Source organism: Danio rerio, chromosome 5 (genome assembly GCF_052040795.2).
Source record: "Danio rerio strain M-AB ecotype USA chromosome 5, GRCz13ab, whole genome shotgun sequence".
In the NCBI taxonomy this organism is placed as follows: Eukaryota; Metazoa; Chordata; class Actinopteri; order Cypriniformes; family Danionidae; genus Danio; species Danio rerio.
This window is the reverse complement of record NC_141025.1, coordinates 888119-905000: the sequence shown is the minus strand read 5'-3', so window position 1 is coordinate 905000 and position 16882 is coordinate 888119. Positions and strand designations below refer to the sequence as shown.

At 39.9% G+C, this 16882-nt stretch overlaps 2 protein-coding genes across 11 annotated transcripts in view; one reads left to right on the top strand and one right to left on the bottom strand.

The window, feature by feature from the left end:
• The window catches only part of dcc (DCC netrin 1 receptor), a 418185-nt gene that overhangs the window by 237783 nt on the left and 163520 nt on the right, over positions 1-16882 (bottom strand).
• Positions 2033-8696, top strand: LOC147843758 (uncharacterized). The gene is made up of 2 exons (XM_087253003.1): positions 2033-2185; positions 6741-8696. The coding sequence occupies exons 1-2, from the start codon at positions 2033-2035 to the stop codon at positions 8055-8057; spliced, it is 1470 nt and encodes a 489-aa protein (XP_087109129.1). The 3' UTR covers positions 8058-8696.

Here is a 16882-nt window from a genome sequence, read left to right as displayed (position 1 = left end):
CTCCATAGCAACCACTCGAAACACCCTAAAAATGCCATAGTGACCATTCAGAACACCCTAGCAACTGCATAGCAACTACTCGAAACACCCTAACAACTTGATAGTAATCATTCAGAACAGCCTAGGAACCGCATAACAACTACTCCCTATAGCAACTCTATAGCAACCAGTAATAAAACCTTGGCAACTGCACAACAACCAGTCAGGACACATTAAAAACTCCTTAGCAACTAACAATAGCAACCAGCACCTGCAGAGCAACCAGTCAGGACACTCTAGGAATAGCATAGAAACCACTCAAAACATCTTAGCAACTCCGTAGCAACCATATGAAACACACTAACTCTTCCATGGTAATCATTCAGAACCCCCAGCAATGGCATAACAACTACTAAGGATATCTTAGCAACTAAACAATAAAAACAACCAGCAACTGCATAGCAACCAGATCAGTCTAGGAACATCAAGGAACATCAAAGAAACAACTTAAAACATAGAAGAATCACCATAGCAACAAGTTGGAACACATCAGCAACTGCGTGGCAACCAGTGAGACGACCCAGCAACTGTAAAACAGTCTTTCAGAACCCCTTAGCAATTGTACAACAACCAATCACAACACCCTAGATACAGCATAGCAACCATTCAGAACAGTCCAGGAACAGCACAGAAACCACTCAAAACAGCTTGGCAACTCCATAGCAACCAGTAAGAACCAGCAACTGCACAGCAGCCAGTTGGAACACCAGGAAAACTTCATAGCAACAAGTTGAAAACCCTTAACAACCAGTCTGAATAACTTAGCAACTGCATAGCAGCAAACCAGAACACACTCGGAGTAGCTTAGCAACCACTCAAAACACCTTAGCAACTCCATAGCAACTAGTCTGAAACCTTAGCAACCACATAGCAACTAGTCTAAACACTCCAAGAACAGCATAGAAATATCAAGATGTACCCTAGCAATTCCATAGCAACCAGATTTAAAACCTTAGCAACCACATAGCAACCGATCAGAGCACTCTAGAAACAGCATAAAAACATCAAGATGTACATTGGCAACTCCCCAGCAATTAGTTTGAATACCTTAGCAACTGCATAACAACACAGAACACCTTGGCAACTCCATAGCAACCAGTCAGATGACCCCAGCAACTGTAGAACAATCTCTCAAAACTCCTTAGCAATTGTACAACCAATCAGAACAGACTAAGAACAGCATAGCAACCACTCAAAACATCTTAGCAACTCCATAGCAACCAGTAAGAACAATCGGCAACTGCAAAGCAACCGGTTGGAACACCCAGAAAACTTCATAGCAACTAGCTGGAACACCTTAACAACTTCAAGCAACAAATCAGAACACCCTCAGAATAGCTAAGGAACACTCAAAATACCTTAGCAACCCCATAGCAACCAGTCTGAACACCTTAGCAACTGGTCAGGACACTTTAGCAAGCTTCCTTACTTAGCTTCGTAGCAACCAGACTGAACACCTTAGAAACAAATCAAAACACTCTCAAAATGGCTTAGTAACCAAACCCCTTAGCAACACCATAGCAACTAGTCTGAACATAACAACCACCGGGGACACCCCAGCAACAACACAAGGCCTTGGCAACCCCTGCTGCAGCTCCACAAGTGGCTGGCCTGTATTTGTGTGTAAGTGTGAAGTGGCGGTGGTTAATGCAGCGCGGGTCATCAGTTAGTCTTCTCTAATGAACTCAAGGACGTCTCCTCATTCATCTGCTTTAGTGCGGATCCAAGCACAAGCCTTCCAAACAGGCCAATGACGTCCTCCATCAGTCTTCAGCACGCGCCGCCGAATAATGCATGAAGCCTCCATCATCTGCATCTCGCGCCGCACATCCCTGACATGCCAATTCAATTAGGATCCAAGGGGAGCGCTGGTGAATTGGACCCATGTGACTGCGAGAGCTGAAGCGCTGTCATTTTTCACACAGCACAGATTGGATTTCCCACAGAATGTAATGTTATCCCAGTTAGTGCTGGCGACGCTCTAATTGACATGATGAAATGGCAGGTGAAGGACGAGCGCATCCCATCCTCCAGCGGCAGATTCACAGTCCAGAACATCAGCACTGCAGGAGGAGGATTTAAAGAGACAGTTCACGCAAGAAAAACCCACCAGCCTGACTTCTGCAACCCCCCGGTGGACTTACAGGTCACAGATCACACATTTAACAGCAGGAAAAACCCTAAGCAGCAGGCCCTATTGGAATTGCTCTGTTTCTTCCTCTTCCTCCGCAGAATGAATCGTGGTTTTAAGGGGCTAAACATGCCTGAAAACTCACAAAACTTTGCACACGCCTCAGGAGTGGCGAAAATGTACGTTTCTTATGGGTTTCGGAAGTGGGCGTGGCAAAATGACTCGATAGCGCCACTTATGCACATTTGATGGACTGGCCCCCGAGCTGCGAATCACGCACACAAACGAAAATTGGCACACACCTCAAACACGCCAAAACCTACAAAAAAGTATCAGAAGGAGGAGCGGAATCTCAAACCCAGCAGGAAGTCGGATATTTTTAATTTCCTGCGGTGAAAAAGTGGCGTTTTTATCGGATCGACACCAAAATTGGGTTTTGCCATCTGAAGGCCTTGGCGATGTTAAATTGCAAAAATCTAGAGATTTTGTCGAAGGGTGTGTCCGTGGCGGCCTCGCAAACTTTAATGATTCGCCACGAAACAGGAAGTTTCATGCATGCATTGTCCGATCTGCCTTAAAATTCACATGCTTGATAAGAGTTCTGACCTGAACACGTTTACATGCCAATATCCAGATGCAGTTATAGCGCCACCTGCTGGCCACAGGAAATTACTTATAACTCAGCCGAACAATGTCCGATCTACCTGAAAATTCACAGGTTAGATGAGATGCCTCTACTGAAGACATCTACATGCCAATATTGAGTCACATTCATAGCGCCAGCTGCTGACAGAAGGTAGTTTGGCTTATAACTCAACCACACAACGTCCGATCTGCCTGAAAATTCACATGGTTGTAAGATTCCTCCACTGAAGGCATCTACATGCCAATCTTGAGTCACAGTTTTAGCGCCACCTGCTGACAGGAGGAAGTTTGGCATAAATCTGTGATTTTCTCAGGTTATTTATATTGGTTTAAATTATTGTAGTTCGCTTTTCTCTGTCACCCTGAGCCCGGGGGCAAGGTCCCTTTCATCGCTGCTTGCAGCTTTAATTTATCTTTAAGTTTGGGGACTACTTCTAAAACCACCCGAACAGGTTTAGGCCCAATCCCAAACCTGTTTTTGGACTCCATAGCAACTATTTAGAACAACCAGCACTTTCATAGCAACCAGTTAAAACACATTAGCAACTCCACATCAACCAGTAAAAACAATCAGCTACTGCATAGCAACCATTTGGAACACATTAGCACCTCCATAGAAACCAGTAAGAACACCTTAGGAACAGCTTAGAAACCGTTCAAACTCATTAGCGACTCCATTTAAGCAATAGATTAAAAATTGTAATTAAAATAAATTAATTAAATTTGATATTTAAAAAGTTCAGTAGCGTAAATTATGCTGAAACAAAATAAAAATGTAAATATTTTAAACTTCAATAGCATAAATTTAGAGAATAAGCCAATAAAAACCACATTTTATTTACAGTAAACGTTTACTGACGAGAGGTGTTATTATATCAGTGTTACCATGACAACACAGTAGCGCTACTGTAAGCATTAGGAACAGTTATCCTACACGGAAATGTCCCGTCGGTGTGGTAAATGAGCAGACGCTGCTTTACCGCTGAGCACATGTGCTTCATGCAGAGATAAATGTACGTGTGCATGAGCAGAATATCCACACAGCAGAATATTGAGCTGTTCTGACCTTTGACGGGGCCTGCACAACCTATTCTACGATGCGCTCCGCCGCTCATGCTTTGGTCGGCATGACAACCATTTCTGTGCATCCCTAAAATTTGTTGCATCCCTTATATATACAAGACTGAACTGATCTATAAAATAATTAAAGCACAGAAATTCCACAAATTATACAACAAAACTCTATAAATTACAAAATTATTTAAAAAAACTCATCTTATGTTAGTTGCCAGAGCAAATTAAATTAAATTAAATTAAATTAAATTAAACTAAATAAAATTTTTTTATTAAAGTGTAAACTAAAATAAAAATTAAATTAATATAAAAAATAAAATAAAATTGTATTAAAATTAAAACAAAAACTAAACTTAAATAAAATAAAAGAAATTTTAAATTAATTTAAAAAAATTAAATAAAATTAACTAAAATAAAATAAAATAAAATAAAATAAAAAACTAAAATAAAATAAAATAAAATAAAATGTAATTAAATTAAAAAATAAACTAAACTAAATTAAAATTAACTAAAATTCATTCATTCACTAATTTTCTTGTCGGCTTAGTCCCTTTATTAATCTGGGGTCACCACAGCGGAATGAACCACCAACTTATCCAGCACGTTTTTACTCAGCAGATGCCCTTCCAGCTGCAACTCATCTCTGGGAAACATCCACACACATTCATTCACACAAACACACACATACACACTACAATTTAGCCTACCCAATTCCCCTATAGCGCATGTGTTTAGACTGTGGGGGAAACCGGAGCACCCGGAGGAAACCCACACCAACACGGGGAGAACATGCAAACTCCACACAGAAACACCAACTGACCCAGCCGAGACTCGAACCAGTGACCTTCTTACTGTGAGTCCACAGTGCGACACCACTGGGCCACTGTGATGCCCAAATTAAATTAAATTAAATTAAATTAAATTAAATTAAATTAAATTAAATTAAATTAAATTAAATTAAATTAAATTAAATTAAATTGTCCATTAGCACATATTTATTCTGTTTTTAGTGATAAACACACTCCATTTTGATAGCTTTTTAAACTTTTTGAAATGATATTTTTCCTGGTAAATGTATGTTGATTTCAGATGTAGCTTGTGCTGGAAAACCGAAATGCTCAGGAAGAAAATCCTGCTCTGCCCTCCGTCACAGTCCTGCATTGTGCTTTACTCTTTGATTCTCTTCAGACTGATGAATGTAATCTGTAATTTAGCTCTAAACGCTGCGCAGTCCTGATAGCGATCGCAGCAGACTTCAGAATTACTGGAAATGCATTAAATGAGTTGTGAAATGCAGATGAAATGAGAGCGACGGGAAATGCAGATGTTAATCTGTGAGCGACTGCAGCAGAGCCAGCGTTTATACAGACCAGAGTGAAATATAATGTGACGCCCGCTCTGATGAGGAGAGACTCAACAGCTGGTGTACGCGTACAAACACACACACACACACACACACTATACAGAGAGAGAGAGAGAAACAGCAAAAACAGAAAAGAAAAAAAGAGCAAAGTACAGCTGAGGCCAAAATGATTCGCCCTCCTGTGCAGTATTTAATCTTTTACAAATATTCCCCAAATGATGTTGAACAGATTCAGGAAATGTTCACAGTATGTCTGATAATATTTTTTCTTCTGTAGAAAGTCTTATTTGATTTATTTCGGCTAGAATAAAAGCAGTCTGTAATTGTTTTAAACCCATTTTAGGATCAATGTTATTAGCCTCTTCAGCAATATTAGTTTTGGATAGTCTCCAGAACAAAACACATATTAATTAATGATTAATTAACCTAGTTAAAGTCTACTTTAAAGCTTAAATTGCACTTTAATCTTTGCGAGGTAAGCTGCTCAGCTAAAGTGTACATTTGTAATATTTATATTATTCCCTAAATTAAAAACACCTCACATGGGTTTTAAAATCTGTGTCTGATTTCATAGGCTGCTTCTCTCCTGCAGAGATCGCATATTTGGCATGACTGAAATGAAATATGTTGCTTGCCACAATCTGGCAACCCGTAGTGCTGAAATATAATTGGCTATACTCACTGTGGGCGGAGTTAAAGAGATCAAAGCAGAGACAGACACTGTGACACTGAATGCACATTCTCAAAGCAGAATAACTAAGTTTAGCATCGTTTTTCAGATAAACCAGTGTGCTCCCTTAGCATGACTCTGAAATATCTGCACACATGTGGTGTTTGTATGATTTACAAGAGTCAAAAACTGACACACAGCACCTTTAACAAGTCATGCTCATAAAGCTCTATTGAACTGAACTGAACTGAAGTGAACAGCATTGAGAGAGCGACACACACACACACACACACACACACACACACACACACACACCGCAGCGCTGGGCATTTCTCCATCAGAGGTCTGCTGATGAATTTTGATCAGCCATTATTTATGCAGAGGATCAGACAAGCTCAAACACCAGTGTGTGTGTCTAAATCCAGGAAAATGAAGAACCGTCTGTGTTTTCACCCACATGACACCGAGAAAAACAGCCGTCACAAAACATCACAATCATAAACATAAGAACATCAAATCTGCTTTACTAGCAAACACAACCTCAAACATAACCTCAACACAACCTCAAACAGAACCACAAACACATTCAACACAATCTCAAACACAATTTCAAACATAACGGCAAACAACACAAACACAACCTCAAAACACAATGTCAAACACAACCTCAAACATGACCTCAAAACAACTTCAAACACAACCACAAATACAACCTTAAAAGCAACTTCGAATGCAACCTCAAACAGAACCTCAAAAAACCTCAAAAACAAACCCAAACATATCCCCAATCAATACAATCAATACAACCTCAAAAACAGTCAAGACAACCTCAAACACAATCAAGACAACCTCAAACACAATCAACACAACCTCAAACACAATCAACACAACCTCAAACACAATCAACACAACCTCAAACACAATCAACACAACCTCAAACACAATCAACACAACCTCAAACACAATCAACACAACCTCAAACACAATCAACACAACCTCAAACACAATCAACACAACCTCAAACACAATCAACACAACCTCAAACACAATCAACACAACCTCAAACACAATCAACACAACCTCAAACACAATCAAGACAACCTCAAACACAATCAACACAACCTCAAACACAATCAACACAACCTCAAACACAATCAACACAACCTCAAACACAAACAAGACAACCTCAAACACAATCAAGACAACCTCAAACACAATCAACACAACCTCAAACACAATCAACACAACCTCAAACACAATCAACACAACCTCAAACACAATCAACACAACCTCAAACAATCAACACAACCTCAAACACAATCAACACAACCTCAAACACAATCAACACAACCTCAAACACAATCAAGACAACCTCAAACACAATCAAGACAACCTCAAACACAATCAACACAACCTCAAACAATCAACACAACCTCAAACACAATCAACACAACCTCAAACACAATCAACACAACCTCAAACACAATCAACACAACCTCAAACACAATCAAGACAACCTCAAACACAATCAACACAACCTCAAACACAATCAACACAACCTCAAACAATCAACACAACCTCAAACACAATCAACACAACCTCAAACACAATCAACACAACCTCAAACACAATCAAGACAACCTCAAACACAATCAACACAACCTCAAACAATCAACACAACCTCAAACACAATCAACACAACCTCAAACACAATCAAGACAACCTCAAACACAATCAACACAACCTCAAACACAATCAACACAACCTCAAACACAATCAACACAACCTCAAACACAATCAACACAACCTCAAACACAATCAACACAACCTCAAACACAATCAAGACAACCTCAAACACAATCAAGACAACCTCAAACACAATCAACACAACCTCAAACACAATCAACACAACCTCAAACACAAACAACACAACCTCAAACACAATCAACACAACCTCAAACACAAACAACACAACCTCAAACACAATCAACACAACCTCAAACATAATCTTAAAAACAATCTCAAACAGAATCTCAAACACGATTAACACAACCTTAAACACAATCAGCACAGCCTCAAACACAACCTCAAACATAATCTCAAATCTTGAATTATTAATAAATGATGCCAAGTAACAAGTCTATACGACTCTATTTCTAAAAACAAGACAGTATGATATGCTCATCTACAAAACGATTCTTGATTTAGGAGTTTGTAGATATTTTGGACTAGAAACAAGACACAAACTCTGAGTAAGAGAAGCCCGTCTTGCAGTGTGTTTGACATTACTGTATTTCATAAATGTGAAATCTAAACAACAGCCTGTGTGTGACTCCTGCATATCACCATGGGTTAGATCCCTATATGTGATGTGTTTGATCAGTGTGTGCGTTTACAGATACATTCACTCTAAATTCTCTTCCAAACATCAGTCGAGTGTCTGAAATAATTCTTTCTGTAAGTCTTATTCATGTGTGAGTTTTTGGAAAAAGCATGCATAACCATATTCTCAGAAAAAAACAAGACTTGTGTATCTTTTAATCTGGATTAATGCAGACATCAGCTTCAACACAAGACTAAAGTGCAGCTTTTATCAGGAGTAAACGCAGAAACACACACACATACACACACACACACACACACATACACACACACACACACACACACACACACACACACACACATCTATCATCAGTCTGATTGTGTTGACCTTGAAGTCATTATAAGACTGTTCATCTGTAAACGCTACAGACGCCCATGAGGACGATCGCATCCGTCAGCGCAATAACGCACACACACACACACACACACACACACACACACACACACACACACACACACACACACACACACACACACACACACACGCATTTACATGATGGATCAACCTGGTGCAGGCAGAGAGAGCGATGGCACACGTTACTCACAATACCCGGCTGCACCCGTCCCTCGTTTACTACATAAACGAGACGTACATTACTGGCCAATACGGAAAATATGAAATCACATCCATTTTTCATTCAAAATTACTGCTAACAATTGTGGCTACAGAAGGTAAATGCACAATGTACGACTTCATTTATATAACAGCTCATGTTAAACGCTTGATTCTGACTGGCCGATGAGCATTCCAAGGGCTTTCAGAGGTAGATTAAATTAAAACGTAAACATGAAAATACACAGTCTGTAGCGAGTGCACACAGATTTAAAAAACATTTATAATCCTTTTAAAAAGAGGACCAGTCAATAAATTATATTACAAAATAATTAATAAATAAATAAATAATGATGATGATAATAATAATAATAATAATGCTAATAATAATAATAATAATAATAATATTAATAATAATGCTAATAATAATAATAATAATAATATTAATGCCAATAATAATAATAATAATAATAATAATGCTAATAATAATAATGCTAATAATGTTGATAAATAATGATAATAATAATAATAATGTAATAATAATAATAATAATAATAATAACAATAATAAAAATAATGCTAATAATAATAATGACAATAATAATAATAATAATGCTAATAATAATAATAACAATAATAATAATAATGCAAATAATGCAAATAATAATGATGATAATAATAATAAGAAGAAGAAGAAGAAGAAGAAGAAGAAGAAGGGTTTTCCCAGTGATGGATTGCAGCTGGAAGGGCATCAGCTGCCTAAAACATAGGCTAGATAAGTTGGTGGTTCATTCCGCTGTGGCGACCCCATATTACAGTTTTTCTCTATTGGTTTGGCTCATTTCTTGAAACAGAAAATACATTCTCAAAACAGCATGGACAAACCTCCAAACCACTTGGCAATTGTTCAAAACAGAATTGAATTTCTCATTGCAAATGTCTGAGTACATCTCTGCAATTGATTAAGTACAGATAGCCGACATTTAGCACAATTTCCAAGTGAATAGGTCTTGTTGATCCAAACTGATTGTTCATTCTCAGTCTAATGGTTGTTCTCTCTAAAATGTGTCCACGTCATTTCATTGTGTATGTCATTACATCCACAATAGTCTGTTCAATTGTCAAAATTAGTCAAGATCATAACACCATCAATACCATACAGTAGGTGAAACCTTGGAACATTTGATTACAATTCATCACAGCTATTTATTCTCTTGTTTTTATAGCTTTGTGCTCTGATAAATGGAAGTTCCTTTGTGTGTGGTTGATCATTACAATAAAAAAGCAGTTACCATTTCAGTATGAGTGCAGTGTGTGACGTCAAACCATGGAGGATACTCTCACTCTAAAATCCTATTTCTTTATTCAGTTTTATTCACAATTGATGTTCTGATGTGTTTCTGACAAAAACAGTGCAGTAACCATTGTCAATGAAGAACCGGGCTAAAACTGTAAGGTGGACATGAGGGATATTTTAGTGGTTCTGTGCCATAATGACAAAACATCGAAACATTTTGACTTGTAGTACTTACACAATGCTAAAGGGACGAAGCATTTTGGAGGCCCTGACTGTTTAAATGAGAAGGAAATTTAGTTTTGACGCATGAGTGAACTGTTTTGGGAAAGGTATGAACTACTACAGGTGAGCTATAGAGTTGTGCTGAACTGTAACACTGTTTTGTCAAATGATCTTTGAATTTTAAGAATGTAATTTCTGTTTCAAGAAATGAGTCAAACCAATGGAGAAACACTGTAATAAAGGGACTAAGCTGAAAAGAAAATGAATGAATAAAGAAGAAATAAGGGTTGTTTTAACCAAAACCGGGGCCCGGATGAATGGATGGATGGATGGATGGATGGACGGATGGATGCATAGATGGATAGATGGATAGATGGATAGATAGATAGATAGATAGATAGATAGATAGATAGATAGATAGATAGATAGATAGATAGATTTACCCCGCATTTACTAAGAATGCAGCGAATGTAATTTCTGTTTCAAGAAATGAAATGAATGAATGAATAAAGAAGAAATAAGGGTTGTTTTAACCCAAACCGGGGCCCGGATGAATGGACGGACGGACGGACGGACGGACGGACGGACGGACGGACGGACGGACAGACAGACAGACAGATAGATAGATAGATTGATTTACCCGGCATTTACTAAGAATGCAGCGTCTGGCTTCAATTCCACCCCTGATTGGCTGTTAGTGCACATCTCTGCCGTCTGATTGGCTCTCAGATGAATCCATATGGAGCTCAGATATGCAGAGCTGATCATCATTATTGACATTAATATTAATCACCGTTCGACATGCTATAATTCACCCTGCACCGTCCTCAATGACAAACAGCTGATGTTATTCTTTCAGAAGCAGACGGATGACGGAGATCGTAAATCAGTCCTCCAGAATACCGTAGTAAATCCCCCGGAGTGTCTTACAGCACTGACCTTCACTATAACTTCACTAGTGTAAAGTGACGCATCAATCACTGATCATTCACCAGAGTCTGCATCTGTGTTTAATGCATAAATCAGACTTCATGACCGTATGATAGAATGAGACTATGGAGAAAAACGGTGTAGATACACAAACTGAGCACAAGTCAGTGCAGATGCTGATATTAGTGCTGTCAAAACTGTCCAGAAAGTTTGTATTCACATAATATATGTGTGAGGTATGACCCCTAAACAGAAACAGTTAGGGACCGTATGGAAAACACAAATAAAACAGAAGGTAGTGATGTCGGAATTGACTTTGACTTGTGTTTACAATACATCAACACATTGTTCACTGTGTTCCTCTTCATTTATATAGTTTGTTTTTGTTTTTAAATTAAACACATATTCCAATTCTGGTTCTTGCAGCACACTCCAGAAACAGTGACAGGAGCAGTCTGGGGCAGTGATCAGGTGATCTGCTGAGTAATGATGTGATGTGACACAGGTGGTGTCAACAGGTGATGGTGATCCAGTACAAAAGCAGCATCAGTAAAGCTCTAGTCCTTTAGGAGCAGAGATGGGCCGAGGATCACCAGTTTACCAACAAATACGAGAGAAAATGATTTAAACACAATGTTCCTCAGAGAAAGAGAGGAAGACATGTGGATATTTCACCTTCAACAGTGCAGAACAGCATTAAAGATTGAAGGAATTTCAGTGCGTAAAGGACAAGAGCGCAAGCCTAAGCTGAACAACCGTGACCTCCGACCCCTCTGGGGGCGCTGCATCAAGAGTCCTCATTCATCTATAAGACACATCAGCACATGGGCTCAGGAATAACTTTGTCAAGCACCACAATACAGAGTTACATCCACAAACACCAGTAAAAACTGCACTGTGCCAAGAGGAAGCCCTATGTTAACAGTGTCCAGAAGCCCTGTCAACTCCTCTGGGCTCGAAGACATCTGGAATGGAGCATCACACAGTGGAGACGTATCCTGTGCTCAGATGAAGCAGTGTTTCAGCTGTTTTTAGGAGAAATGGACGCCGTGTGCTCCAAACCAAAGAAGGAAAGGATCATCCAGACTGTCACCAGCAACAAGTCCAAAACCCTGGGTCTGTCATGGTATTGTGTCGGTGGTCTTTGCGAAGGTAGCCTGCTCTTCTGTGATGCTCCAGTAATGCTGAACAGCACAGAGAGATTCTGGAGCTCAATATGCTGCCTTCTGCTCCAGGGACGTCCATGCAGAGGTCAACAAGACAATGCAGAACCACATTCAGCTCACATTACAGAGTCCTGCTGCCGAGGAAGAGGAGACAGGGACTGGACTGGCCTGCCTGCAGTCCTGACCTGTCACTAATAGAGTCAAATACACTCTCAGTAATGCAAATTACAACAACACAGTTTAACAATCAGGATGCATTATTAAGACAAGTAACAAATAATGCCTTAAATATAAAATAACAATTATATGTCAGAAATAATGAGTTAAATGAAGTGAGCTTTTCATTAAAACAAGCTAAATAATCTCGCAGTGCGGGAAGTGAAATAATTTTATGTCAAAAGGAAAAACAAGATTATTTTGCTTGTTTTATACAAAAATAAAATTGAAAACAAGACAATGCTTGTTTCTGGTCTAGAAAATGCTTTCTTGTCTGATTAATGTGTCTATATTTGGACTAAAAACAAGGCAAAAACAGTGTATATGCTTAAACTACAGTCCTAAACTACCAGTAAAGATATTATCCATACATTTATGTGTAAAAAACATGGATTTTTATTATTTTTGTACTTTAAGCGAACAATTACAGTGAGTGCAGTGTCTCTCCATCTCCTCCTCTAGTGTGTGTGTGTGTGTGTGTGTGTGGATACACCGCGGCAGCTCCATCATCCTGCTGAGTCCTGCACTTTTCTCCTCAATTCATTCAGTATTTTCAGACTGAATTTCCCATCCTGAAGCGTGTGCAGCGTTCCTGCCGCGTCGCAGTGATATACGAGTGCCATCACGCAGAATAATGGTGCGTCTGCAGGTAATCTTTTATTCTGCTGCCGCAAGGCCAAACGGGGTGACGGAGTCCCGCAGTACACACACTGTCCACCGGGGCGACCGACCGCAGAAAACACTGGCTGACCAGCAGGAAGTGAGACGTTACCAAGCACACTCTCACCACCTCCATCAGTGAGTAACCTTCACACAGCTGATTTAAAGACAATCCACACACACACACACACAGCTGAGAGAAACACACTCATGTCAGATCTCTCCTCAATCACACCATACACACACACTTCAGCTGCTTTTACACCTACTGTACTTTACTACTGTAGCAACAAGTGCATCACACTGTGCTCTAACAACACGCAACAATCAATATGTGTCCAAGAGCAACACGACAGAAACATTTCAACAGCATCCGCTGATGAACTGATAAAGGTGTAATGAACACACATTAAAGCTCTTGCAGATTACTAATAGGCTGGTGTGACTGATGTTGTTCAGTTCTGCTTTCTCTTTCACATTGTCTGCTAGTTATTCTATTCAAGAGCTCAGCTCAACTATCTGCTGCTGCTTTCACTCATAAATGTGACATGAAATGGTATTTAACGTCACACTGGCAGCATTTAATACTGAATAAAGCTCAGAATCCACATCTGAGGTGATCGTTGATGCAGTGGTTGCTGCAATGTTGTAGAAATAAAAACGTTTTCTAACATAGAAATTCCAGACAAAAAATATAGTGAGTATACAATAAAACTAAAACCTTGTGAAAATGCAATGATCAACATTAGCAAAGCTCATTACAATTCTATGCAAACTTATGTTGAGCTCAATTTTACAGGTCAAAATGTCCCGTGTGCTTTAATGTGACTCACCATTTCTTGTAATTATTAGTAAAAATGTAAAAACAGTTCCTGAGCATACCTGCCAACACTCCTGTATGTCAGACCCATCTCCCACCACCCTACTGTTTTGTTATTTCTCCCGGAAAAGTTCCCACCCCCCACTTTATCCTCAGCTTTTATGTGCAGTCTGTTACATCCCCGGATCACCAACTTTGGTATAGTATCAAATCACAGAAGCCACCCGAAACCCAGTCCATAGTACAGTTACTAACCCGTTTCTCAACTGTTATTCAGTCAAACCCCCCCCCAACACGCTGTTCTCCTGGAGATAAATGTTGGCAGGTATGTTCCTGAGTGAATTGATCTCCACACTGAGATTGAACTCTCCTGCATTTATATTCAGAGCAGAATGCTGCTTTCACTACACTCAGTCTTAAAAGATTCAGACAGCGAGATCAGAAGAACATCTGACTGAATCAGCTACTCTGACAGAGACATTAGACTAATTAGATAATCTGGCAGAGACTTTAGACCAATCAGCTACTCTGACAGAGACTCTAGATCAGGGGTGTCCAAACTCGTTCCTGGAGGGTCGGTGTCCTGCATAGTTTAGCTCTAACTTCCTTTAAAACACTTGCTTGGAAGTTTTAGTATACCTAAAAAAAGCTTGATTAACTATTCCAGGTGTGTTTATATGGGGTTGGTACTAAAATACACCAGCCCTCCAGGACCGAGTTTGGGCACCCCTTCTCTAAATCAATCAGATGATCTTTTTGAAACTAGACCAATCCGAGATCTCTAATCTAGATTCCATATCATTCATATTCTTTGATGAAAACTCTAGAACAGTCCAAACTCGGTCCTTAAGGACCAATGTTCTGCAGGATTTAGCTCAAACTTGCCTCAACACACCTGCACGGATCTTTCCAGAAAGCCTAGTAAGAGCTTGATTAGCTAGCCCAGGTGTGTCTGATTGGGTGGGGTTGGAGCTAAACTTTGCAGGACACCGGCCCTCCAGGACTGAGTTCGGGCACCCTTGCTCTAGATTATCTGATAGAGACTCTAGACCAATCCAAGACCTCTGATTTTAAAATAAAATAAGATTCATTTACAACATTTAATTGAAATATTTAATTCCAGTTTGCTCTAAATAACATGAATAAAAAGCAATAAAACAAAGAAAAAAGGTTACATCAAATTAGAAATGACGAGCTCTGTGTTAAAGACATCAACCCAACCCTCTCCATCATTACCATTCTCCTCTCAGATGAGATGGTGAGCCAAATCGGAGGTTACAATGGGCCAACTTTAAAGATCTGTTAGAGACTCTAGACCAGCCATGTCCAAATTCTGTCCTGGAGGGCCGGTGTCCTGCAAAGTTTAGTTCCAACCCCAATCAGACACATCTGGGCTAGCTAATCAAGCTCTTACAAGGCTCTCTAGAAACATCCTTGCAGGTGTGTTGAGGCAAGTTGGAGCTAAAATCTGCAGGACACCGGCCCTCCAGAACCGAGTTTGGACACCCCTCTCTAGACCAATCCGAGACCTCTGATCCAGACTCCAGATCAATCATATTATCTGATAAAAACTCTAGACCAATCAGATGACCTTTTAAAAACTCTAGACCAATCCAAGATCCCCGATCCTCACTTTAGACAAATCATATTCTGACGAAGCCTCTAGATGTCTGTTAGAAACTCCAAACCAATCCAAGACCTCTGATCCAGATTCCAGGTCAATCATATTCTCTGACGAAGACTCTAGACTAATCAGATGATCTGATAGAGACTCTAGACCAATCAGAGAGGAGCGTCAGAGGGTTGGTTGGTGGTGTTTGTGTGTATGTATTTGTGTGTGTATTTGTGTATTTGTGTGTGTGTGTGTGTGTGTGTGTGTTTGTGTGTGTGTGTGTGTGTGTGTGCGTGTTTGTGTGTGTGTGCGTGTGTGTGTGTGTGCATGTGTAGCGTTTAGAGGAGTGTCTCCAGTATTGCTGTGCTCTGCTATGGGAAACTTAATGTGTGTGTGTGTGTGTGTGTGTGTGTGTGTGTGTGTGTGTGTGTGTGTGTGTGTGTGTGTGTGTGTGTGTGTGTGTGTGTGTGTGTAAAGCGTTTAGAGGAGCGTCTCCACTATTTCTGTGCTGTGCTGTGGGAATCTCAGTGTGTGTGTTGGCAAGACTGAGGGCTGTCCCGCGAGCAGGTGGCCAGAGTCGCATCCAGCGCCACAGGATTTGGACTCAAGACGGGACGCCAACAGTTCCAGATCACATACACACACACACACACACATGCGCGCACACACACCTGACCTTGAGCCGGAGCCGCAGCGTCTGCTCCTCCAGTGTTTACTGACAGACAGTAATTCAGCATATGGTAGATACGGCTCCAGTAGCAGCCGCGTGATTGGCCCATTCATTCATCTGCTAATCACCAATACATGTACTATGATCTCAACTCTGTCTGTCATCAGGCCTGCACTCAAAGCATCTGATTGGTCTAGAGTCTCTGTGAGATATTCGGATTGGTCTAGAGTCCCTATTGGAAAATCTGATTGGTCTAGATTCCCCATGGAGTATAATGTTGGTCTATAACCCCTATAAGAGAATCTGATTGGCTGAGGGTCTCTTAGAGATCTGATTCAGTCGTTCAGATGACATTTGTCTTGAATCCCTGTCAGTAAATCTAATTGGTCTACAGTCTCAATCAGAGAGCATGATTGGTCTAAGATTTCAGTCA